The sequence below is a fragment of the Leguminivora glycinivorella genome, chromosome 22, assembly GCF_023078275.1.
Source record: "Leguminivora glycinivorella isolate SPB_JAAS2020 chromosome 22, LegGlyc_1.1, whole genome shotgun sequence".
Taxonomy (NCBI): domain Eukaryota; kingdom Metazoa; phylum Arthropoda; class Insecta; order Lepidoptera; family Tortricidae; genus Leguminivora; species Leguminivora glycinivorella.
In genome coordinates this window covers 9564635-9591534 of record NC_062992.1, presented here as the reverse complement: position 1 = coordinate 9591534, position 26900 = coordinate 9564635, and the positions used below count along the sequence as shown (strand labels likewise).

General features: G+C 38.2%; 2 protein-coding genes across 2 annotated transcripts in view; one reads left to right on the top strand and one right to left on the bottom strand.

Moving 5' to 3' along the window:
- Positions 1-26551, top strand: part of LOC125237716 (GMP reductase 1-like) — a 48447-nt gene extending 21896 nt beyond the window's left edge. The window contains exons 2-8 of the mRNA XM_048144877.1: positions 11292-11411; positions 12186-12276; positions 17357-17523; positions 17886-17951; positions 19870-19992; positions 25085-25301; positions 25697-26551. Coding sequence (XP_048000834.1) covers positions 11292-11411; positions 12186-12276; positions 17357-17523; positions 17886-17951; positions 19870-19992; positions 25085-25301; positions 25697-25866 — 954 coding nt within the window. The 3' untranslated portion in view covers positions 25867-26551. The remainder of the gene's footprint in view (positions 1-11291; positions 11412-12185; positions 12277-17356; positions 17524-17885; positions 17952-19869; positions 19993-25084; positions 25302-25696) is intronic.
- Positions 4096-7361, bottom strand: LOC125237715. The gene is made up of 2 exons (XM_048144875.1): positions 7181-7361; positions 4096-7095 (listed from the first exon to the last, which is right to left on the bottom strand). The coding sequence occupies exon 2, from the start codon at positions 6936-6938 to the stop codon at positions 5658-5660; it is 1281 nt and encodes a 426-aa protein (XP_048000832.1). The 5' UTR covers positions 6939-7095; positions 7181-7361; the 3' UTR covers positions 4096-5657.
- Positions 26552-26900: the final 349 nt, after the last annotated feature.

Sequence of the window (26900 nt, the reverse complement as noted above, 5' to 3'; positions counted from 1 at the left end):
GGCTTATAAAAATAAAAACCCATAATCAAAAAATATATATGTATTTGGGCTGGGTTCGGATGGAAAGACAGAGGAAGGGTTCATGCTGGGTCCGAATTTAAATAAAAATGAACTCCCAAGTTCATCCGTTTACTACGGATCTTCGGCCTGCAGTAGTATAGCTATACTTCCCATCCTCGACAATAGTGTTACTATACTGTAACTACAACATTGGGTTTAAATTTTACCTCTTTAATAAGTAACAGTGTTTATGAAAGATATGCACAAAATAGATTTACACAAAAAGAGTAAAGAATTGTGTTTTGATCCTACGCTGTACTGCTACCTTATTCTTCAGAAAGTGATTTTTTCGCCGTCTTTCCCAAAAATTAACTACACCCATAGACAAACGGAAATTAGATACCTACTTACTCGACTTTAATGAACATCAATCAGATGACGTCACAGCCCCAGACGGAGCCAGACTGGCGGTCTCTCGGCCAACGATGTCCAATTATATGACACACTGAACTAGTTATAGTATAACAGGCCTATTGCATACAAATAATATTACTTATTTACTGCTGACTGTACAAATATATATTAAAATGAAGATTCGGGGCTTCGTGCGTTTTCACATTATCCGATCTGATACGGATGTCGGAAGAATTTCAAAGGCAAAAACCATAGCCTCGTAATGCCCAATGTACATTACAATGTACATAGTGTTGCAATTTAATTTGAATCTTCCATGAACTGAATAAAGTAGAATTTCCATTGTTATATTGAGTTTAGAAAAAAAACGAAAATCTTACCAATTTATTTATAGAATAAAGTTCAAATTCAAAATGGTAAAACTAACTATGGTAGGCCTTACGAGGATAGATGGCGGCTTGAATGGATGGGATATCGGACAATAATCTCAAGGAATATTTATTAAATGAAGCTTTCTATTCAATAGAAGAATTTTTGAATAAGAATAATTATTGTATATGATTGTTATAAAATTGTTATACCTATAGCTACTAAGATGGATGTAATTGTAATTTTTGTAAATATTATTGACATGTAACTTTCGTTATGAAGAAATAAATTGGAATTGGAATTGGACCTACATCCGATATCGGATCGGATAATGTGAAAACGCACTAAGAATCATCTTTCAGCCGAAAGTCAGCCTTCGAGCGAGAAACTCAATTTGTGTCATGAATTTTAGAATACAAAAAAAATATTTTTTAACAAGCAGAATCTTTACATTTTCCATCCTCATAATTTAATAGACAAATCTATCATAATTTCCTTTAGTATAACAATGTGTGTGTTAACAGCGAAAGCACTAGGTACGGAAAAAGTACAAATTATTTTGGTTCTAGTAGGTGAATTCGCCGATTAGGGGACACTTCACTTTTTTCATACAATGAATGTCATTTTGAATGATATTTCATGGTTTTCATGGTTCTCGTGGTTTGTTGATTGTTCATGGTAGGACGTAAACGTTATGTGAGAACTCGTGGTACAGTTACTGTAGATAATAGTGTTTACGTCGATAAGCAGTTAGATCGATCGGCAGGGCACCTAGCCAACGTTACAAGTCACTATCGCTTACGCTTGGTATCGTACATTTCCCTATCGATCTTCTGCCGATGCGGGCCGAAATGACAATCGTTGGCGATAGACGCCTATCGAAATGCAGTCTGGCTCTGGTGCCGTAGCCGAATGGCATTTCTGCGACGCGAAACGAAAACGAAACGCCGCGAAAGGTAGGCTGGCTCTGTCGCGCTAATACGCACGAACGATAGAGATAGATATCTACGAGCGTTTCGATTCGTGAGCGTTTGTGCCATTCGGCTACGTACGTTATGTACGTCGCCTTGGTGCGTTAATACGGAAGAGCGGTAGAGACTGGCCTACGTCACTCGCTCGCGGTCGCGCGTTAAGTACCTACACGCTAGCCGTTCATTCGAATGAACAAGTGGCCGAGGGGCGCCACGCGCCCGCCTATGTAGTCACGTGGCACATGCCTACTATTCTTCCGAGTTTTACGTAGTACCTTATTAGTATTAGTTAAATAAAGCGTAGATATTTGTCGTTTTGCGGGCAAGTGAATTAAGGATCTGTTACGTTAGTAACTTATTAATAATCTGTGGTAGAGATAGATAGAGATCTGTAGATACGATAACGATGTTATAAGCGTTTGCGCATAATAATAATAATAATAATAATAATAATATTTATTTATCAAAAGAGACACACGTTTACATGAATATCCATCAGACTCCAAACTAGGCTGAGCCTGTATTTTGGACGTCTGCGAGAGCGAGTTGACAACTACATAATTTTATACATAATTAGATTTGTAACAACAGTGCTATTATAGCTATAGGTAACTATACAAACTAAATTATCATTAAAACTAATCTAAAATCTAAGTTAAATAGGTTCTATTACTAATATTATTTTCATTTGGGTGTGTACACTTGCGTGTAAGTCTGTGTTTGTGTAGGTAGTGTAAGTGTGTTTGTGTGTGAGTGTGTGTGTAGGAAGCTTCCTACACACACACTCAAAGCTTATCACAAGGTGTTTAGGTTAAGCCTTAGCTGTCAGATTTTCCGTCTCAGCGTAAGATAAACTATGCAACCATCTTGTTACCTGGAATTTGACTTTTTGCACGGACAGTGTTTTAATGTCTAGGGTCCTGCATATATTGTTGTAGGTGTAGGGATGTGCGAAGTCCGGGGATTTCCTGGCCAACGCCGACCTAACTGGAGGAAGAGGGGCTTTGAAGGTTCTCTTTAGTAACATATCCTTATACGACGGGGAGTTCAGAATGGATCGGTGGATACGCGTTACTGCTTTTAGGATGTAGAGCTGCCTCACCCTTAACAACTTTGACTCAGAGTACAACCTATTTGTAGGGAATCTGAAACGTTTTTTGAGCATGACTTTTATCACGGCTCTTTGGGCCCGTTCCAGTGTTATCATGTGGCTTTTTCCTGTGCCACCCCAGACCGCAATGCCATATTGTGTAATGGACTGGCACAGTGCAAGATACACGAGGCGCAGCACTTCACGTGAAGCGCAATCCCGGAGCCTCTTTACGACGTAAATTAGCTTCCTGACTCTAGCGGCAAGGGTGGTAATGTGTTGCTTAAATGTGAGATGTTGGTCAAATAGAAGTCCCAGATACTTCACATACGTGCACCTCGTAATGGCTTGACATGAGCATGATTGAACAGGCGGATTTGGTAGGGAGTCTGGATTTGGTACACACGTATGAAATTTAATAGCACGGTCTGCGGCGGGAGTAGAGGTTTTTGTTTTTGAAAAGGTAACAAAGTTAGTTTTGTCTACGTTTAGCGTAAGTAGGTTGTGGCTTAGCCAGGAGGCAACTTTCGCTAGTGCACTTTCCGCCTTGTGGTAAGTTATATCCCAAGTTTTGCCATGCACCAAAATCACAGTGTCGTCAGCGTAGCATAAAATTTCTGTATCTTTAAGTATTATGTCGAAAATGTCGTTAATATATATAATAAATAGAGTTGGGCCCAGGATGCTCCCCTGAGGGACCCCACAAAGAACTGGACGCTCATCGCTATATAATTGGTCAAGTTTTACTTTTTGACGGCGGCCGGTTAAGTAGCTAGTCAGCCAGTCAAGGGCTGTGCCCCTCATACCCATGTGTTCTAATTTTTTCAGAAGAATAGTTGCTGAGACAGTATCGAACGCCTTGGCAAGATCTAAAAATAACCCTAGGCACATATTACCGTCATCCAGATGGCCAGATATCTGATTAGTAAGGAGCACGGTTGCATCCTCTGTCGACTTTCCAGCTCTAAAACCGAACTGACGGCTGGAGATCAGCTGATGTTTTTCTAAGTATTTTATTAATCTTGAATTAACTAGCTTTTCGAGGACTTTTGAAAAAACGCATAGCAACGAAATCGGCCTATAGTTACATGGTGCATCTTTATTTCCATTTTTATAGATCGGAGTTACAGAAGCAACTTTCCAACTGTCAGGGAAGCAGCCGGACTGAAGACTGAGATTGCAAATGAAGGTGAGAGGCTCGAGAATTAATTCTCTGATCTCTTTAACAAACCAAGGTTTAATGCCATCAGGGCCTGGGGCACTGTCCGATTTGAGATCGGAAATAATTTTATCTACTTCGTACTTATCCGTAGGATGCAAGTAAAAAGAATGCACAGCTGAGCTGACGGGCTTGTACTTCGCTGCTAAAGATTCTTGAGTTTCTGAGAGCTTAGATAAAATTTGATCTGCAAGTTTCCTTCCATTTTCAGCAAAATACTCGTTACAGTTATTGAGACACTCCAATTTAGATTTTCCATTAACATTAATCAGATATTCCGCGTCGCTCATACGGTTTGGTTTCTGGCAAATAGTTTTAATTGATTTCCACAGTTTTTGAGGGTTGTTCTTATTATTGTTCAGCTCTTTGTTATGGTATTCGTTTTTTAATTTGTGTAGTAGATTATTGAAAAAGTTTCTGTATCTTATGTACGTTAAGCGTAAGATTGGATTTTGTGGGGCAGCTCTAGATCGTAGATGTAACCGGTCTCTGTGTTTCATGCAGCGTAGTAATCCCGGCGTGATCCACGGCTTAATGGTAAGTTTTGATCGACTTATTTTGACAGGGTGAGTATTGGTTTTGATTGCGTTTGATAACAGTTGGTCAAAATTAGAGGTTGCCTCGTTGACATTATTTGCGCTAGTAACACTTGACCAATCTGTTGCTTTTAATACTTTAGCCACTTCTTCATAATTTACTTTGGGCGCGAAGCGGGCACGCTTCTCATTATTTCGAGTTTGGTCCGGAGGCCGAAGGCCAGCTAAGGCTATGTCATGGTCTGTAACAGAGCAGGGGCAAACCGCTCCCACTGAGTCGTGACTGTATTTGATAAAAATATGGTCAATGCATGTTGCATTCCTTGTGGGTTTTGTGATAGCGGGCAGGAGTCCGTATGAAGACATTAGGCAAGAGTACTCAGTTTGATTATTGTCAGAACCATTAAGTAGGTCAATATTCATATCACCAGCCACAACAATATGAAGATTAGGTTTGAGCTTATTGAGTACACCGTCAAGGGAGTTTAGAAAGCGGTCTATGTTAGAGAAAGATGGAGAACGATAAATACCTAGTAATATTAGTTCGTCTCCTATATTAACAGATACACAGTTTGCATCATCGAAACCGGTTCAGTAGCCGAGGTATTATAGGTTTCTTTAACATAAATAACAACGCCACCGCTTTTATTAATAACTTTGGTTGAGTGAAACGAGTTGTAACCCGACAATTGATCTATAATAGAGCCGTCACTGAGCCAGCATTCAGTTAGTATTATAGCATCAAACTCTACGTCCATGCACTTCAGGTACACTGAGAAAGTCCCAAAGTTGCGTTGTAAGCTTCTTATATTTAAAGTAAGTATATTAAATTTATACTGAGCGGGTAAGATGTTTTTGCACTGATTCATATCATTTAGCATATGACATTCAATAGCGATTGACTTATCAATATCATCTAATATTTTATGTAATACGATAGTAAGTAGCAAAAAAGTGCGAGTACTTTTTCATAACACATGATTACAGTCATTGCTTTTGTAGATCCACGGACTGAATTATAGGCAAAAACAATCGGAACAGATTGAAGGCTTAGAGCATTATTTATATGGTGTGTGATTGTGTGTGTGTGATGTGTGTGTTATAAAATTAGGGTTTGAACATACAAATTTAAGCTGAGAAGTAGAGCTAATTACTGGTAAGATTAGTGTCTTGCAGTACGAAATTCGCGGCGTCGGTGCCCAGGAGTTGCTCGGTGGGGGGAGACACTTCATCCAGGGTCGGTCCCAGATAACGGTCCAGATCTGCAGCGCTTCGAATTGGGATTTCAGGGCAACCATCCTTCTTGCGAATGAAAATAGTACCATTTCTGGTCCAACAGAACTTGTATCCAGCCTGCTCGACTGAGAGCGGGAGTTACGAAATAACTCGCGGTTTGCTTTCGTGAGCCTTTCGTTGAAGAACACTTTCCGTTTTGGGCCACTGATTTCGATGGCATTCGTGTCAATATTTCTTCTGCTTTTGGCGGCCTTTAGAAATTCATTCCTCTTGGCACGACGAACGAATTTTACAACCAGGGGGCGCGGAAGCTTGGTGTCTAACTCTGGTAGCTTGGCACCACGGGGGCCAACGCGGGTCACGGAGTCTATGTCACTTTCCGTCAGGTTGAGGCCCATTTTGATGGCAGCAGTAAGAACAATGTGAGTTCTATTTTCATTCGGTAGTTCATTCACGCCTATAATCTCCATCTCATTGCTCAGACTGGCTTGTGCCTGTACGTTAAGTTGGTCTTCTAGCTGAATGATTCTTTGCCTGAGTATGTCATTTTCACCTTCACGTTCTTCGAGTGCCCGTACGCGATTGTCCGACTGGGCCAAACGCTGTTCTAGGTCCGCTAATCGCTCATTGCATTTATTCAGCGTCGAGTTCATGTTTTGCAGACTGAGATTCATCTTGCCCATGTCCGCACGCATCAACTGGATCTCCGCTGTTAAGGAAGCAAGAGGGTCGGGACATTTTTCGTCTTCACCTAGTTTGCAGTTGGGTTCTGCTGCGGGCGCCAGCGCTGCGCTCTGTTTTTTCTGTTTAGCGTTTATTTCTGCCTTCAAGGTTTCGGTGCAACTGCCCGTGGGCGCCCCAGCTACACTTGCCGCTGCTAGACGTACTGGTGTGTTGGTGTTGTCAGTTTTTGGTTGCTTGCAGCAGCATTCTTGGCACTTCCATTGGCCTTTGTGTTGGGTGCTCATAGCGCCAAAGGTCTTGATGTCTATATTTGCACAAGTTAAGTCATATTTGAGCTTACATAAGGAACATGCCAGATATTCGTTCCTTTTCGGAAAGGGATTACCACATCCCGCACACACAATCGTTGTCGGTGGCATTTTAATTATAATCGATTTTGGTATCGGCACCGATTTGAGTTCGAATGCACTTTTAAGCTGGCAACATTTATCACAGTCGTGAGTAAAACGGAACGTGTCCGCCGCTGTCACTGTCAGTTGGAGTTTGACGCCCAATCAGCTGCCACTGGTCCCGTTACTTTTGCCGAAAACAAACGAATTGTCTTGGAAATGTACGGTTTTAAATATGATTCTTGTTGTAACGGCTATAGAAATAATCTTACCGGCGTCTTAGTTCGATGATAAGTGCCGCAATGTGCTTTTTCTTGTGCGAAATTCCCTTTAAAGTGCCTATTTTTACTGAGGGAAATCCAATCACTGATGCTTTCTACTTGTAAGTATTTTTAACTAATTAAAATTGATAAGAGCCCTGCTGCCACTGTTTACATGGCCAGGGTTGCCATCGTCCTCCCAAATATCTACTAGCGTTTCGTTTTGTGAGCATTTCGTGAGCGTTTGTGCCATTCGGCTACGCACCCTGTAGTGGCGCGACAGAGCCAGGCTGCGTTTCGATTGCTACGTTGTGTCAACGATTGTCACTTCGGTTACGGCTCAGCCACGACATTGGTCTAAGCGCGACAGCGGCGAGCGGCGGCCATACATTGAAGCGAGACACAGCCATGGGACTTTTCATTCGCACATATGGCTGCCGCTCACCGCTGTCGCGCTTAGACCAATGTCGTGGCTGGGCCGTTAGGGCGGCAGGTGTGCAACGATTGCTGCCTCCCACCCATGGACTTTCAATAGGAACTGCGCTCACGCTTTTTTTGCCATACTAAATTGAACTTTATCACTGGTGTTCTGTTCGTATCCTTGACATGTGTCGCCATCTAGTTCAAAAATGAATAGTACCTACATCGAGCGAAAGAATTCTCAGCCTTAACAACACAACTACTCCACACGAGATGGCGCGCATTTCGCCACAAAAACTCAAATAGTGTATTTTTCTATTCGTTTTAGCCTTGACCTGTGTCGCCATCTAGTGTTTGCAATAAATAGTACTTACATCGACCGAAAGAATTCTGTCTTAACAGTACAACTACTGCACACGAGATGGCGCGCGAAGAAAAACGCATGAAAACTCGAAAATTCGCGTTTTCCGGGACCTAAGGATAAGTTAGACCGATTTTTCACCCCCAAAAACCCCCACATAACAAATTTCTGCGAAATCGTTAGAGCGGTTTCCGAGATCGTCAGTGTAAATAAATATATAAATAAATAAATAAATAAATAAATAAATAAATAAATAAATATACAAGAATTGCTCGTTTAAAAGTATAAGATTATATCAAGGCAAGGGTATTAATACCTTGTAACGAATTGGTAAGTCATTATTATGAAGCCATAAAACTAAAGATTTGCGCAATTAAAAAAAACCTGGGTATTAGTAGATTTGGTAGTAACTTTGAATATTGACTGGTATCCCCAAATTATGACAGTGATGACGTCATCCAAATGATTTTGACAGTGGCAATAAGTGCGAGAGGGACACCAGTCCCAACTTTACCCTCTCATGTGGACACACTTTTTGGCCTAACAACTCAATCTAGCTTAATATATGTAAATCTATGTTCCCACCTTGATGTTTAGGTATATGATAGAACCCGGTTTAGATTTATCAATTTGATTCGTTCTTGTTCTTATTTTGACACGACCTTAGACATTGATGACATCATCACCGGCACCAAAGAGGATAGAGTATTCATAAATTAAGATTAATATTACACGATACCAATTATACAGCGCGTAAACCTAATAAGGGCGATAAACGAAACCAGGCATATAATTCAATATTGTTATCATTAATTAAGAGGTGTTTTTGAGTTACTTTTAATTTTCACCCCATAATGAATTTTTGAAAAATTTCCCAGCAGCAATGTACTGTAAACGTGGTTGCGATGACAATCAATGACAACTGTCAACGAGCGGTTAACGCGAGTGTGTTTGCATTACGTTGCGGGCCGAATTATTTTGTATGGATAAAAAAAATATTTCAATTTTAAGTAAAAGTTATCTAATTCCATTTTTTATGTCCTATACTCACCACCGTTAAGAGGTTCGCCCGTATTAGGTTTACACCCTGTATATAGTGATGAAAGTTTACAAATATTATTAGTCGTTGATAAGATTAGCATTGTTAGTCAGATGGCTATAATTTCAATACATTATTTTTTTTACTTTCATAATACTTAGCATATTTAAGAGACGGCCCCAAATAAAAAAGGGATAAGGTCAGAAAAAGAGAGAGATATTATTTAGCATATTATCAAATTATGAATTTCACGCTTATAACGGGTACCACCTACTCAATTTATTCAAATATCAAGCAAACAGCTTGCAACTTCTTTAGAAAAAAATTACTATGTGAATAATATTTCCATTATAGTGAATCGTTTACAAGTTTTTAGGGTTCCGTAGTCAACTAGGAACCCTTATAGTTTCGCCATGTCTGTCTGTCCGTCCGTCCGGCCGTCCGTCCGTCCGTCCGTCCGTCCGTCCGTCCGTCCGCGGATAATCTCAGTAACCGTTAGCACTAGAAAGCTGAAATTTGGTATCAGTATGTATATGAATAACGCCAACAAAGTGCAAAAATATTTAGCATATTATCAAATTATGAATTTCACGCTTATAACGGGTACCACCTACTCAATTTATTCAAATATCAAGCAAACAGCTTGCAACTTCTTTAGAAAAAAATTACTATGTGAATAATATTTCCATTATAGTGAATCATTTACAAGTTTTTAGGGTTCCGTAGTCAACTAGGAACCCTTATAGTTTCGCCATGTCTGTCTGTCCGTCCGTCCGGCCGTCCGGCCGTCCGTCCGTCCGTCCGTCCGTCCGCGGATAATCTCAGTAACCGTTAGCACTAGAAAGCTGAAATTTGGTATCAGTATGTATATGAATAACGCCAACAAAGTGCAAAAATAAAAAATGGGAAAAAATGTTTTATTAGGGTAGCCCCCCTACATGTAAAGTGGGGGCTGACATTTTTTTTCATTCTAACCCCAACGTGTGATATATTTTTGGATAGGTATTTAAAAATGAATAAGGGTTTACTAAGATTAGTTACTGTCAAAGTAAAATGTGTAATCGCAGTGCATACTGTGCATAGACTGTCATCTCTCGACACTGGCTTAAAACTTTTGAACCTCAGTTTTGTTTTGACAATTTGGCTCATATTCTTAGCTTGATATGTGTTCAAATTTCAAATATTAATATTAGCGCCATCTAGCCGAGCATTCCCCAAAGGTGTAACGCCATTTAGGCCACCGCACCTTTTTCTCTAGGGCTTTGAAGTACGATTTTTTCGTAGACTTTACCCTTTACACAGAGTCACATATCGTCACTACTTTTAAAAAATCTCGTATCTCACACTGCTCCTCAAAGACAAAACGTAGTAAGTATATAAGCAATCCATACATACTTAATACATTTTTCTCTTCATTTACAGAAGAAGATACAAGTTTAGGTATGTGATAGAACCCGGTTTTGATTTATCAATTTGATTCGATTTAGTTCTTATTTTGACACGACCTTACACATTGATGACATCGGCACCGGCACCGTCAAAGGCGATATGTCAAAGTAATAGTAATATCTATACCTAGATATTTTTCTGGCACGAATGTCGAGTTGTTAGTGCTTGGCAAATTAAAAACATCGACAATCCTTTTATCGATAAATAGCCATACATAAGGTTATTAATTACACCTAATAATAATCTCTAAAATCTTGAATAATCATGTAAGAAATTATGCAAACTATCAAAATATGGTCCGTTTTATTATTATTGTCCATTTATTTTCAAACGTGTGACATTTGTATAAAACATTATTATACACATAAATTCAAGCCTATATATTCCCTAAACGGGCAAGGCAGAGCACATGAAACTACTCAAGATTCAGTGCCACGGCAATAATTAATGACATATTATAATGTAAGTTATCGATGAACTAAACATCGGAAAGAAGTCACTAGTCACTTCCTTCGTACCAGAAAAATATCTAGGTATAGTAATATCAAAACTGAGTTGAAAAATTAACAAAATGTTAAATAAGAATCTACTGCCTATCAAGTGAAGGATATGGGTCAAATTGACAAGACTGAGGTTCAAAGGCTTTAATCCTGTGTCGATCATTCTCTTTATACTCGATTCTCTTGGCTAGCGTGGAATAAACGTCTTTGCCCATTACACCGTACCATACCAATGACCGTGCTAGGAGCGTATCAGGCAAAAAAAATATTATTTTCATTAAAACGTATGAAACTGCCCAGTAGCCGGTTCCGAATGGAAGGTAAAGAGAGTAACGTGGTGACCACGTGTTCCAGGTGGATCTGCACCGAGAGATCACGTTCCGGAATTCCGGACAGACGTACCGGGGAGTCCCGGTGATGGCCAGCAACATGGACACCGTCGGGACCTTCGAAATGGCGAGGGAGTTATCAAAGGTGAGAATATATGGCTATTTTTATACGATAAGAGACAAACGGGCAAACAGTTCACCCGATGGTAAGCGATCGCTGCCACCCATGGACACCTGAAACACCAGAAGAGTTGGAGGTGCTGTAGGCCTTTATGATGTACCTACGCTTTTTGTTGGAGGTTTGACGGATTAGATGATTCTATTTGGTTCTAAAGTAGATACTGTCGCTCCACAAACATTCTACGATTCTTTATTTCCCCCATAGACTATCTAGCGGAGCCTACCGACAATACACAAAGACCGAAATTTCGTAATCTTCACTAGATCCTTCGCTAAAGGTGTTACTGAAAGCTAGACAGCGATAATAATCTAGTTTCCTGTACTTAAAATAAAATCTTTTATGCAGTACACGAAATAAAGCACCACAAAATTAGAAGAAAAATATGGGCAGTGGGTAGGTAGTTATGTTTAAACATAATTTCCATTTAATAAGTCAAAGAGAAAGATCAAAAGTAAATGAATTGACTGTGACGTCACTCTTCAGTATTTCATATTAGTAATTCGATATTAGTAAATCGTTTTGACAATTCTTAAAAAGAAGCTGATTTGACTAGTAGGAAACTAGTCTATTCTATTTTTGTTATTTCTCGGTGGGCCCTCTGTGAGATTTCTTTCTATTGTGATACGGTGAGGTTGCTACTTATAAAAAAAAGATAAAAAAAACGATGTTAATAGCTATGAAAATAAAAAAAAATGTTAATCAGTATTATTTCAAATAAATTCTATACTTTCTTTTCAGCACGGCCTCTTCACATGTATACACAAATATTACTCGACAGATGACTGGAAGAAATTCGCAGAAGAACATCCAGAATGCCTGGAACACATGGGTAAATATTGTACAATCACTTACGAGTATCATTATACAGGGTGTCCTAAACAAACACCGTGAAAGGGTCCAACTCATATAGTGTTTATTTAGTCACTTGCATTATTAACACATATACTTACCCCCTTGTTCATAAACGTTCACTAAAGTTATCAAGCCGATAAAGTTCGTTTGTCCCTTTCCGACGTATTGGTGTGATAGAAAGGGACAAACGAAGTTTATCGGCTTGATAACTTTTATGGATAAGCCTCTAAAGACCCACCATACAAGCAAAATTGCCAATCAAAATCAATAGCGTTAGGAAGTCGAAAGGAAGTTCTTTTATATTGATTTAAACTAACACGATCTTCATACTTAAAAAGACGCACCAGCACAGAAATTGTAATCAATATTTTTGTTACTAAATAAATAAATAAATAAATATATATATATATATATATAATATATATATATATATATTTTTTTTAATTAAATTAAGTTAAGTCCCGTTTTAATTAAATTTAATAATATGGAAGTTCTTTTTGTTTAAAATCGAACAAAATAAAACAAAATCATCTCTAGATTTAAATTTCATTGAAGGTAATTTGCCCTACTATTAGGACATTAAGCCCCAAGACCAAAAAATTACCACAAAATTAAATCATCTCTTTCTATTTATACTTGAATTGCGTCGTATAAGAAGCATTATGATAATCCACTTTTTTCACAATTTTTTTTTAAGTTAGGTACTTATCAATGACTTAATCCTGTCTTTCACGGATCAGTAAGTTTTTTTAATGGGTTTTCTTATTCTCAAGCGCTTACGGAGGGTTCTGAGATTCGATTATTTTTCGTTTGCTGATATACTCCAGAGTAGAGATGAGCCGAATATTCGGTAAATATTCGGTATTCGGCCGAATAATTCGGTTACATTGCCGAATATTTACCGAGTAAACAAAGTAAATAAATTAATAAATAGCGTAAGTTGTTTCGTAATTCATCGGATAGTGACATCCTATTTCAGCATTCTATTAAGGAACTACCAAGGGGAGTTAAAATACGTTAAAATATAAATTACAATAATTTTGTAAAAATGGTAAAATAACGTATCTTAAGAAACAAAAGCCAAAATTTTGTTATGCACTAAGTTATAGGAACATTAAGAGCCTTAGTAAGATAAATGTGTACCCAAATACCATCACTGAAATGTTAAAACTCTAAGCTAGGATTTAAAATATGGCTCAACCGAATATTCGGCCGAATGTTCGCTTCGGTAACAGCTGAACCGAATGTTCGGCCGAATATTAGTATTCGGCAAAGTCCGTATTTGGCCCATCTCTACTCCAGACTTATTTATTTTGTTTATTTGATATTTTTTGCTCTGGTCAAAAAATTTGGATTCAGACGCAATGCATAAATTGAATTGAATTGCTAAAGATCATGAAAGTAATGCATGAATTTTACCATGAAAATAGTTAATTATACCTACCCAAAACGCTGCGTAAAAGTAATTCCAAAAAAAATCATGACACAAATTTGTAACTTCGAAGGTCAGGAAAAAAGCTTCTAATGCAAAAATGAGACTGCTGGATATTCGGTCAGAATCCTAATCAAAATTATATACCAACAAAAAGTCAAGAAAGACTGCGATGGATTACTAATACCAAAGAGGATCAAGTATTATAGAGAGTTACTATCAAAATAAAATATGTAATCACAGAGTATAAACTGCCATCTCTCGACACAAAATTAAAACTTTTAAACCTCATTTTTGACAATTTGGCCCTTATTCTTAGCTTGATATGTGTTAAAATGTCAAATATTATTAGCGCCATCTAGCCGAGCTTCCCCCAAAGATGTAACGCTATCTAGGTCAATGTACCTTTTCCTATATTTATGGTTCTGAGGTACGTTTTTTTCTTAGACTGTAGCTGTCTATAAGTCTATACGGAGTTACATATCGTCACTACTTTGAAAAAATCTCGTATCTCACACTGCTCCTCAAAGTTAAAACGCAGTATGTCTATATGCATTCCATACATACTTATTACATTTTTCTTTTCATTGACAGAAGAAGATACAAGTTTTTTTCAAAGTAGTGACGATATGTCTTTGCTAATACTAACTACTTAATGAAAACTTGAATACGATAGTACCCTTCGCACTCTTCAAACACTGAACCCTAAAAAGGTCCCTTTGTTAACGTCGCTATCTTGAGCCCGATCAAGATGAGAATTTAATTGGGATTATCCGTTAAAATTACTTTCGCATTTCAAATATTTTTTTTATTTTTAGGGTTCCGTAGTCAACTAGGAACCCTTATAGTTTCGCCATGTCTGTCTGTCCGTCCGTCCGTCCGTCCGTCCGTCCGTCCGTCCGTCCGTCCGTCCGTCCGCGGATAATCTCAGTAACCGTAAGCACTAGAAAGCTGAAATTTGGTACCAATATGTATATCATTCACGCCAACAAAGTTAAACGGGGACCTCTCTCACATACAGCAATGGTCGGGAAAGTTTGGCCTGTTTGTAAATCCCGCAAAGTGCCAGGCCATTATCATCGGTAGCTCTAAACAACTTGCCAAGCTAGATCTACAGACGATAGGTCCAGTGCACTTCAATGGCACTCCTATTCCTTTCAGCTCGTGCGTTAAGGATCTGGGAGTGCACTTGGATAGCACTTTAAGCTGGAGACCGCAGATTGCCGAAATCAGTCGGAAGGTTACGGGCACTCTTCACGCACTCAACAAGCTCAAACACTTCTTGCCAGTCAAAACTAAAACACTGCTAGTTAACACCCTGATTTTACCCATTATCGACTATGGTGATGTATGCTGTCCTGACTTGAACGAGGAGCTTCTTGACAAATTGGACCGACTCCTTAACAATTGTATCCGATTCATCTTCTGTCTTCGAAAATTTGATCACGTGTCCGCATTTCGCTCACAGCTCGGCTGGCTTCCCATTCGTCAACGGCGTAATATTCGCATGCTCTGCACTCTTTATTCTATTCTTAATGATCCACACTCCCCTGGATATCTAAAATCTCTTTTTAATTTTTCTGATGCTTCGCGGGTCCGTCAGTTTCGCTCTACCGGCAATCTCACTCTTTCTATTCCTCTTCACCGTACGGGCTTCATGTCATACTCTTTCGCCATTCAGGTCATCCGCCTCTGGAACGGTCTACCACCTAACATTAGGAAATTACCCAACAAATACGTTTTTAAAAAATCTGTGCGCGACTTCTTTGCTGGCAGCTTAAGGTAGAATTGAATGTTATCTTTCTGACAGGTTAGTAATATTTATATATATATATATATAATTTATATATATGAGTACCTATGTATTATATAACCTATCGTTATTTATGTAAAAATAGTATGTAATTGTATGTACGTTAATATATTATATGTCTAAGCTTTTGATTGATATTTCAAAATTGGTCTCTTAATGCACCGCCTACAATCTTCTCTGCTTTGCCCAAAGGTTGACTGGTAGAGAATGCCTCATGGCATTAAGTTCGCCTTTTGTACACTAAGTTGTTCTTTTGTGCAATAAAGTTTAAATAAATAAATAAATAAACAAAGTGCAAAAATAAAAAATGGAAAAAAATGTTTTATTAGGGTACCCCCCCTACATGTAAAGTGGGGGCTGATATTTTTTTTCATTCTAACCCCAACGTGTGATATATTGTTGGATAGGTATTTAAAAATGAATAAGGGTTTACTAAGATCGTTTTTTGATAATATTAATATTTTCGGAAATAATCGCTCCTAAAGGAAAAAAGTGCGTCCCCCCCCCCTCTAACTTTTGAACCATATGTTTAAAAAATATGAAAAAAATCACAAAAGTAGAACTTTATAAAGACTTTCTAGGAAAATTGTTTTGAACTTGATAGGTTCAGTAGTTTTTGAGAAAAATACGAAAAACTACGGAACCCTACACTGAGCGTGGCCCGAAACGCTCTTGGCCGGTTTTTTGAGAGAAAGCTGGCTTTGTGATGTTATCTGCCATCGTGATCATTGTAGATTAAGGGTCCGTAAAATCAAGGAGGCTCGAGTAGGTAGAGGCAAAGACATATGTAACTCCGTATAGACAGATAGTCTAAGATAAAAACCGGCCAAGAGCATGTCGGGCCACGCTCAGTGTAGGGTTCCGTAGTTTTCCGTATTTTTCTTAAAAACTACTGAACCTTTCAAGTTAAAAACAATTTTCCTAGAAAGTCTTTATAAAGTTCTACTTTTGTGATTTTTTTCATATTTTTTAAACATATGGTTCAAAAGTTAGAGGGGGGACGCACTTTTTTTTCCTTTAGGAGCGATCATTTCCGAAAATATTAATATTATCAAAAAACGATCTTAGTAAACCCTTATTCATTTTTAAATACCTATCCAACAATATATCACATGTTGGGGTTGGAATGAAAAAAAATATCAGCCCCCACTTAACATGTAGGGGGGGTTACCCTAACAAAAGATTTTTTTTTCCATTTTTTATTTTTGCACTTTGTTGGCGTGATTGATATACATATTGGTACCAAATTTCAGCTTTCTAGTGCTAACGGTTACTGAGATTATCCGCAGACGGACGGACGGACGGACGGACGGACGGACAGACGGACAGACAGACATGGCGAAACTATAAGGGTTCCTAGTTGACTACGGAACCCTAAAAACGTACTTACCTCAAAACCATACAGAAAAAGGTACGGTGACCTAGATGGCCATACACCTCTGGGGGACGCTTGGCTAGATGGCGCTAATATTAATATTTGACATTTTAACACAGTATATCAAGCTAAGAATATAGGCCAAATTGTCAAAACTGAGGTTCAAAAGTTTTAAGCATGTGTCGAGAGATGGCAGTCTATGCACTGCGATTACACATTTTACTTTGACAGTAGCTCTCTATAATACTCAATCCTCTTTGGTACAGGTAAGTATAGAGAGATACTCGATCCCCTTTGACACGATTCAGCACACCAATAGCATACCGCAATGTAGGTAATGAAACTGGTATGTGAGTTCTCAACCTGTGTAAATGGGCCCTTATGCGCAATTTTTTTTCATTTGGTATTTTTTGTCTAAATACTCGTTTTCCTTTTAGCTGCTAGCTCAGGCACCGCAGAAGCAGACTACAACCGCCTCACCGAAGTTCTAGACACAATAAAGGACCTCAAGTTCATATGTTTGGACGTAGCCAATGGATATTCGCAGCACTTTGTCGAGCATGTCAGAAAAGTGCGCGCGGCGTACCCGAAACACACGATAATTGTAAGTTTTTTAATGTATTTATGGTAAAAAAAATTACTGACTTGCGGACATCCTGGACTCTAAGATAAATTGTTAAGGGAAACCCGAAAAGTATCAATAGGTATTGTGGTCTGGTGGGAAAGACTATATATATACGAGAATGGGTTCCTCAGATAATGTTATCCATTGCTCTCTGGAATGTAGCAGGAGCTGTCTTCATCCCAAATGGCATCCGTTTGAATTCGAAATGTCCATTGACTGTGAAACTGTTTGAGGATTACATACGTTAGTTTGGCCCTGTTCCCGCGTTTGTCTTACCCTATAACTTTTTATAGCATTTACACACTTTTCTATGGCAATATACTCAAAATATTTGATTGCAGGCCGGCAATGTAGTAACCGGAGAGATGGTAGAAGAATTAATATTATCCGGAGCAGATATAATTAAGGTAATATATTTTTTAAATATTCTTTTTGTCCATTTACCTTTTCGATTCCACGACGACCGATTTGCACGTCAGCAAATTGTAATTGATCCTATTTTGTTACCAACATTTAGTGATATAAGTCGACTTTCGAAAGATATATACAGGATAATTGTTATAATTAAGAAAATATAGATACTAGAGAACCTTAATGACCAAACAAAACTTACTATAATCTCAATTCATGAAATAAATATTGGCAACAAAAAAGGAATAAAAAATTTAACTTTTTCCTTAGTTTTTGTACAAACTTTTCGAGAACTGCTGAAGAATACCTATGTAAGTTGAATATTTACGGCTGTTGTTGTCCTAATTACTAATAAATAAAAATAAAATTAAAAAAAATCTATACTTACTCGAAATTTCATTACAGAATCCTTAGCTTCGTTCAGGGCTCTTTAACACTTTCATTGCTAAGAACTCCACCGTGGAGTTCTCTTAAACTAGTCCACATGCGACACGACTCCCGAGAGGAGTTCATACTATATAATTATAGATGACTAAACGCCATGCTATCCGACTCCTCTAGCGAGTTCTTACGAAACTTACGATATTTCAGGGCTGTCACTTTACCTCGTTTTTTAGGATTAGAAAAATCGTGCTTTTTTTAAGAAAAACAATTTAAAAGCTTGCATATTTTCCTCATTTTCTTCTACATAACGTTAACAATGGAATATTAAATCTTATTCTCTTAAATGTTTTTTTTAATATTTTTTAAAGATTACTGAAATGAATGAATCGACCGATATTTTCTTAATCTTAAAAATACGAGCATATAGTTTCTGTGTGGGGTTTATTTATTTTACACATACAGGCAGCGACTAAGCAATGGAACCGCCCTGCAGGGACGCTGAAATAATGATCTAGTCTAGTAATTAAATTTATATCAGTAACATACGTTTTTAGTTAAGTATATTTAAACATGCAATAGTAAGGTTTTAGGCGACCGTCGTTACTTTAAGTGTTTTATTATGATTCTAAGTAGTTTTTTTTACAAAGGACTTTCGACCTTACATGTATGGGAGTTGGGACCTAGCAAACTTACCTACAGGATACCACCAAAGCTAAATTTCTTTGTTTCATTCTCGTTATTTTATTTGCTTCGTCTAGATACATGTGGTCTTTATGCCAATAATTATTAATTATAACAACATTTTTGAACCCGGCTATTGAAAGCGAAGACTACAAATGGTTTACAAAGAATATTTATTAGGTACTAAAACATCTGAACAAACAAACCGACCGCCAGAGGTCGGCAGGGGAGACCTAACTGAATGTACGTACAGGGTCGCGTTTTATAAAGTTATAATTTGCAATTTCGCTGTTTCCTTCTCTATCTAACACATTGGATAGAAAGAGACGCAAACAGTGACATTGTAAATTGTAACTTTATGAAACGGATGGATGTTTATACGTATTATATACATCGCCGCCTGGTACCCATAACACAAGCCTTATTTTCCTTACCGTGGGATTTTATTTTTTATGTTCACTTTGCAAACTAAATGCATGCATGGCGAATTTTGTCCTTTGTGACAGCCCTGGACTCCCTAGAGGAGTCCTAGCATACGGCATAGAAATAAATGAACTCCACAGCGGAGTACTCAGCGTGCGGCGTTGTTTATTCATTGAGTTCGTTGAGTGTGTGCGATTGGACTCCACGGGGGAGTCTTATATATATTGACGTTCATATGCGCATTGTAATATGCCTACTTGAAAAATAAATATTTCATTTTCATTTTCATTTTTAGGTATATGTTTGTATTTACGCCAGCATTCAGCGAAGGACTTTGATTTTGGCCTAGCAATGAAAGTGTTAAGCGCCCTCGACATAAATATATAATTTTTGCTCTCCTGTGACACAATCTACTATTTTGTCCAGGTCGGCATCGGTCCAGGTTCAGTGTGCACTACCCGCATCAAAACAGGCGTGGGCTACCCGCAGCTGTCCGCCGTTATAGAGTGCGCTGACGCCGCTCACGGGCTCAAGGGACACATTATTTCGGTGAGTCATAGGATTAGACTGAAAGTGTCCGTTATGGAGCTTGGTGTGTCTCGGCAATAGGGCCTGAATTATCCGCAGCTGTCCGCCGTTATAGAGTGCGCTGACGCCGCTCACGGGCTCAAGGGACACATTATTTCGGTGAGTCATAGGATTAGACTGAAAGTATCCGTTATGGAGCTTGGTGTGTCTCGGCAATAGGGCCTAAATTATCCGCAGCTGTCCACCGTTATAGAGTGTGCTGACGGTATTCAAGGGAGTCAAGGGTTTAAATAAATTTATAAATAAATATTGGGGACACCTTACACAGATCAACTTAGCCCCAAACTAAGCAAAGCTTGTACTATGGATGCTAAGCGACGATATACAGTATGTAAACCAACGAAAACCATTTACTGAAGCCTGTTAATATTTAAGTTACACAGAGCAACTTTTACTATGGGACCAACACCCAAAACGCGAAATAAAAATTTACTCTCCCATAGGAAATACTTACTATAAAATAAAACTACCTATGAAACTGTCAGAAGATATTTTCGTGATTTCGGGGTTGATTCCATAGTAAAAGTTTCTCAGTATCACCTGGACATTTACGGGTTACAGTAAATGGTTTTCGTTAATTTACATACTGTATATACTTAACCCATTCATGGCCAAGGACTGTGGAGCGTACACATCACGCCGGGCCACCATACAAACCGTTTTTAGCTAAAACGCGTGACTCAGCTCATGGGTCTCTGGCCTGGCGCGAACGCAAAATAAATTGCCGCTTATGAATCCGGCCAGTTGAACAATCTTATGCAACATTTTTACTAACCAACTGTTTTCTGTTCATATTCAAAATAAATGTATTTACTAATTTGTTGCTATTTGTAAGAATGAACATTTTATAGTCTGACCAGAAATATATGATTGTCGAGAGGATGCTGTCATTCTCATGTAATTAATTAATTATACGGTTCAGAAAAGTATTTAAAAAATATTTATAATGAAATTCCGCAACTTAGTGCGTGATTATGTATATTTCTAGTCATCAATAGCCAAGGTCACAAAAATCACAAAATACGAAATCACTGAAGAGCACTGGGACGAGTATAAAGTTGCCGACGAATAAATCGTGACTAAATAGAATTTCCCATATTACTCTAAAATACATCCTAATAAAGGGGATGGGAAAAATAATTTCTTGAGTTTTGTCAAAAATACCACGTGAAAGATGAGACGACCGCTTAATCCGCCGCCGCTCAGGTGCATTCATTGTTTATTGGCCAAGTATCACCGATAATCTTACATGTGGCCTGTCATGATCTTTGTTTTGGTAAACGTCATTATAATAGAAACAATAGAGCACTTAAAAACTGTTATAAACACCACGCAAATGTTTAGAAAAAAACTTGTCTTGTAAATATTTGTCACACACTTTTATGATAATACAATAATTACTATTTAGTTTGTGACTGTTTAAGCTGCCCTGTTTTTGTAATGAAACAAAAAAATATAGCATGGTAATATGTTTGGTTCTTAGAAATGTTGCTTGCTGCCATCCAAACAGTAATCCGTTGTAAAATGGTACAATTTGCAACGAATTTCGTCATGAAATAAGCTTTAAAACAATGCAATAAGGTTTATTTTTGCGTGCTATGAAAATATGTGTAGATTTTACAAGTAGCGCCAGGCCACGGTGACCCATACCTTGAGTCGGGTCTATAACTTCAGGCATATATGTATTATTTATATTTTTGAAATGTGGATTCATCCATTTGCTTGGAACACGTATGTATCTCGAATTTAAGAATATTTACTATATTACACTTATAGTAAACCAAACTTGAATATTCTCGACCCCATTTCACTAAAAAAAACATGTTTAGAATTTTTTTTTTCATTATTACCTTATGAAAATGGTTGTTAGCTCAAACTATACTTACATTATTACGTTATATTACGTTTTGTTTATGTTTAAATCAGAATTTATTCAGGACTCACATGCGAGTCATCGGCCCTGCGGAACTGTTCCACCATGACTCATAAGCTGAGTTGCTGGCCCTGAATGGGTTAAATGGATAAATACATACTTATATCAAGGACCATTTAATACTAGACTGATATAGCCCATACAAAAAAGCGTACCCCTGAAAAAAGCTTAGTTTTTGCTTTAAAACTAGATGGCGTTGTTTCGTAACCCGGGAGTGGAAAAAAACATATTTTCACACATATTTTTACTTGTTTTTATATTATACTATGAATAAATATCAAAAAACTTTATTTTAATATCAAAATATTGGCTCAAAACACAATTTTTACAAATTATATTTTTTGGTCGGCCTCGACGTAGTTGTGATCGCTTCGCTGGCTAAGTTTGTTCGCATGTTGTCTAATGATTGCCAAATAAAATGACTAGATGACGTTGGTGGACTAGGAAAATGTCACATCCGTTTCGTTGTTCATTAATATAATATACTTAGTGATAATAAACCTATATGTTGAGCTCAAATACGTTCAACAAAACGCAATCATTGTACCAACAGATGTGACATCTGACATCCATGTCACATCACAAATGTCACTGTATGATTTATTGAATATTCATAATATATGGATATTAAATATTTTAGAATCACAGCAGCAATGCGCGTAGAGATACAGAATTAATAACTGTATAAATTAATAATTGTATGACCAATGACCTCATACATAAAATTACCAGTTTAGGTGACAGAAGGCGAATCCAATTTATAAACATTAAATGTGATAAGGAAAAGAATCTTTCCGATTTTCAACGGGACACAGCTGAAGGGGCGAGCTGGTTTCGACTGCGCCCATGCATCTCAATTGTCCAGAAAGTTCATTCGAAGATCATTTTGCTTATAATAATCTGAGTAATCACAGTGAATGGTTTGACAGTATTTCAGCTAACATTTAGAGAGACTTGCTAGCTTCGTCGGTCAGGCTTCGTCTTGGACACAACGCGGATAGTTAGGCCGCCAGGTGTGGCACTTTGGATTACGTTTTTATAATAAATTAATGATAGTTTGTATTGTTTTGGTAATATATTTTCTACTCGTGTACTACTCGTTTGGTACTCGTATAAACCTAAACTGAGATAATAAATGAATAAAAGGAAATAATTAGTGAAACTCTGACATAAGTAATAATTAATGAGACTAAATGCGTTTTCACATTATCCGATCCGATATCGGATGTAGGACTGAATGATACCCCATACATTACAGGCGCTATCTTGGATTTTTTCCATTTAAATCCTTCCGACATCCGATATCGGATCGGATAATGTGAAAACGGACTAAGACAATAGATACCTTGTTAGTGTTATATACCTATGCCTATGTATATCCCACCAAAAACATTCTGTAAAAAATAGCCGTCTCGATGGAGCTGCTTGTTTATCTCTAAAAAGTAATGAAATCTACATAAAGTTCCTTACTGAGATTTCTTTATTATTATAGTTAACTAGCCTTCGCCCGCGGCTTCGCTCGCGTTAAATTCGAAAATCTCTCCACAAACTTCCATCCTCCATTCTAAGGAAGTGGGGGGATATAAAAAGAGACAAAAAGTAGCCTATGTCACTCTCCATCCCTTCAACTATCTCCACTTAAAAAATCACGTCAATACGTCGCTCCGTTTTGCCGTGAAAGATGGACAAACAAACAGACACACACACTTTCCCATTTATAATATTAGTATGAAAGTTGTGTGACTTGGCCGTTGAAGTGTAGCGGTGCTGGCGACAGATTGGTGCAATGGTGTCATGGAGCACCTGGTTATAAACTTCTTTATACCCTTGTGTATAAAGAAGTTTATAAGTTTCATATTCGATGGTCCGAGCTAAGGTTCGTAAAACCATGAAGCCGAGCTGATAATCATTGTCGCTAAACGCCGATCGAAACGCAGTCTGAAGTGGGTGATAAACGTACGATACGAGCAGGTATGCGTACTTATGGCTCGACGACCTTTTTCGATTGTGTGTCACCGTAAGTACGCGTAAAAACCGCTGCGCATAGTAGTCGACCATCCAACGCGTACTTGCTCGTACGCCTATCACCCACTTGACGTCGCGCCAACACTTTATGGAAAAAGCGGGTTTTCGACAACTACCAATAAGATTTTAGACATTCAAAAATCTTCAATAATACTCAACTGTTTCGGTCGCACTCGTTCAAATATAGGATAGGATTGGTATGAGCGAGACGGTCAGGACATTGATTGTCAACATGATATCTATCATAAACACCGTTCGAAATGGCCTCATTAAAATCTAAATTTTAAATATATTGAAAGTAATATTACTAATCATTGACGTCACGCTCAAAATGAAAGAGATAGAAAATTTGACAGTATGGTACTCTTTTGCATGATTGTCATAATTCAAAATAAGAACGATGGCTTGCGTTGTAAACAGGGACTGAAACATGACACGGGCCCCTAGCGTCATCTATATACTTTTCACTGTATCACTTGTATTGCCGTTGAACTACCGCGGGCGTATTTTTAAAAAAAAACGACATTTTTATTCAAATGACACTCTTAGTGACATCTAGTGACATAGATTTACGGCTGCCAACGGGGTACGGTATTTAGTATGGACTCTGCTGGTCCTTTATAATCGTCCTTGCTTATATACATAGAAAACATCCATGACTCAGGAACAAATATCTGTGCTCGTCACACAAATAAATGCCCTTACCGGGATTCGAACACAGGATCGCGGCTTAGCAGGCAGGGTCACTACCGACTGAGCCAGACCGGTCATTATTTCGGTAAGGCACAGCAAATTATTAAAAGGTTTTCGTGACAATCATGTCATAAACACCTGAGATCGTGTAATTTGCCACTGTCATTTTTACTTGGCGCTAATGCGCCACTCTGTCACACACGGTGCAATTGCCCGACACTTGCATCGCCTATGGCGTTAAGGATCATTTCGAAGAGTGGGAGGTACTACTTACAATTAGTACCAGTTCGGGATATTTAGGCTAAGTTCAGTTGAACGCATGGCGACGCGCGAAGGTAAATTAAATCAAGAACTGTAAAAACGTTATATTATATTGATATTATTGATATTTTATTTATTCAGGATGGAGGCTGCACCTGCCCCGGAGACGTAGCGAAAGCCTTCGGCGCGGGCGCCGATTTCGTTATGGCGGGCGGAATGTTCGCTGGACACGACCAATGTGGGGGCGATGTTGTTACCAAACCTGATGGAAAGAAGGTCAAGCTGTTCTATGGTATGGCGTCCGCTACAGCTATGGAGAAGCATTCTGGTGGTGTTGCAGATTATAGGTCTTCGGAAGGTAAGAATGAAATTTTGTACCAGTAATATTGTGTAGGAAAATCTTAAAGCAAAAGGATACGCCGCCAAAGATAATATACTCACTATAGCTCGTATGGATTTCGTTTTGGTGGGCGGAATGTTTGCCTGACACGACCAATGTTGGGGCGATGTTCAAACTGGGGATACTTAATGCGGATAGGTCTTCTGAATGTAATAGTGCCTACTTTCCACAACACCATCTTTGAAAATTTTGACTGGGGAAATTGGTCACATTGAAGTCTTTAAACAGGCGAGATTGTAACAATATTTTGAAACTGACGATTTTGGAGCAGCCAAAAAGTACTTTCCTCAAAACCTTCAGGAGGAAACATCTTGTACCTTCCCGTATTAAAGGAGACTTACGTCCTTTTCCAGGTAAAACCGTAGAAGTAGCGTATAGAGGAGACGTCGGTGCCACCGTGAAGGACATCCTTGGCGGGCTACGATCAGCGTGCACCTACGTCGGAGCCGCCAAGATTCGTGAGCTGCCGCGCCGTGCCACCTTCATAAGATGCAGCCGGCAGGTCAATGACACCTTCTCGTAACTTATGAAGCCCTGGTACTCGCTCCTTGGTAAATTCAGTTTATAGCCAACTTTTCCTTGACTTTTTTCAGCGCTCTTCAATTGTATCATCTTTGGGTCGAGACTGACCCTTGCCAACTATTTGTTTTTTTTTACCGCAATTGTTGCAAGTTACGAAAAATTTATACTTAAATTCCCATTTCGTAACTGGTTGGTTACCATTCGGTTACGAAATGGATCGAGAATATTCTTAGCGCGTATGCTTAAGTACGTTGACTTGTCAATAGTCCATTAGATACTATAATATATGTACAACACAGGCTATGAAACTTAAACTGAATTTGGCAAGAGCATAGACAATTTTGCTTTTAATTTTAGTCTTACTATAGATTTTATTATGCCATTTCTTTGTGCAGGTGTCTTTTCATCAAAGCTAAGCTGCACTATGTGACATAGACATACAACTTTTGGTTTAGTTATCCAGGTTTATACCTATTCCTAGTGCATTTTAGTTCTGTTAAAAAAAACCTGTATCACAAATCTGGACACAAATATTTTTACAATGTATTTCATATGAGTACTTAGTTATTTTTTAATTATAGATAAATGCAATCAGTATTTTAAAAATTGTAAGTCTATACATCTGCGTAGCTTAAAATGTCACTTCATAAAAAATAGGTATGTTGTTCGTGTTTGAAAAAAGGCTATTCTGCCGGCGTATCATACTTCGAATTTTATCACTTATCCACGTAGATAAGACATCTGTCACTCTCACACTGACATACTTGCTAAAGCGTGACGGATGCTTTATCCACGTGGATAAGTGATAAAATTCGAAGCATGATACGCCGGCAGATTGTTTATTTAGGGTTCCATTTCATTTAGTCATTTTTTACTGTTCCACTGGTGCTAATTGAATTTATTTGAGCGGCCTTGCCCAACAGTGGGACTCGAGCTAGAATAATCTTACTACTTCTATAAATTGGGAATCCACTGCGATGCATAGAATATTGCTTACACCAGTGTAAACAACCTCGAGGTATACTTCATAATTTC

What these genes read in the sequence shown, in the direction of transcription:
- LOC125237715 (XM_048144875.1), bottom strand. Translation starts at nt 6,938, where the DNA reads ATGCCACCGACAACGATTGTGTGTGCGGGATGTGGTAATCCCTTTCCG.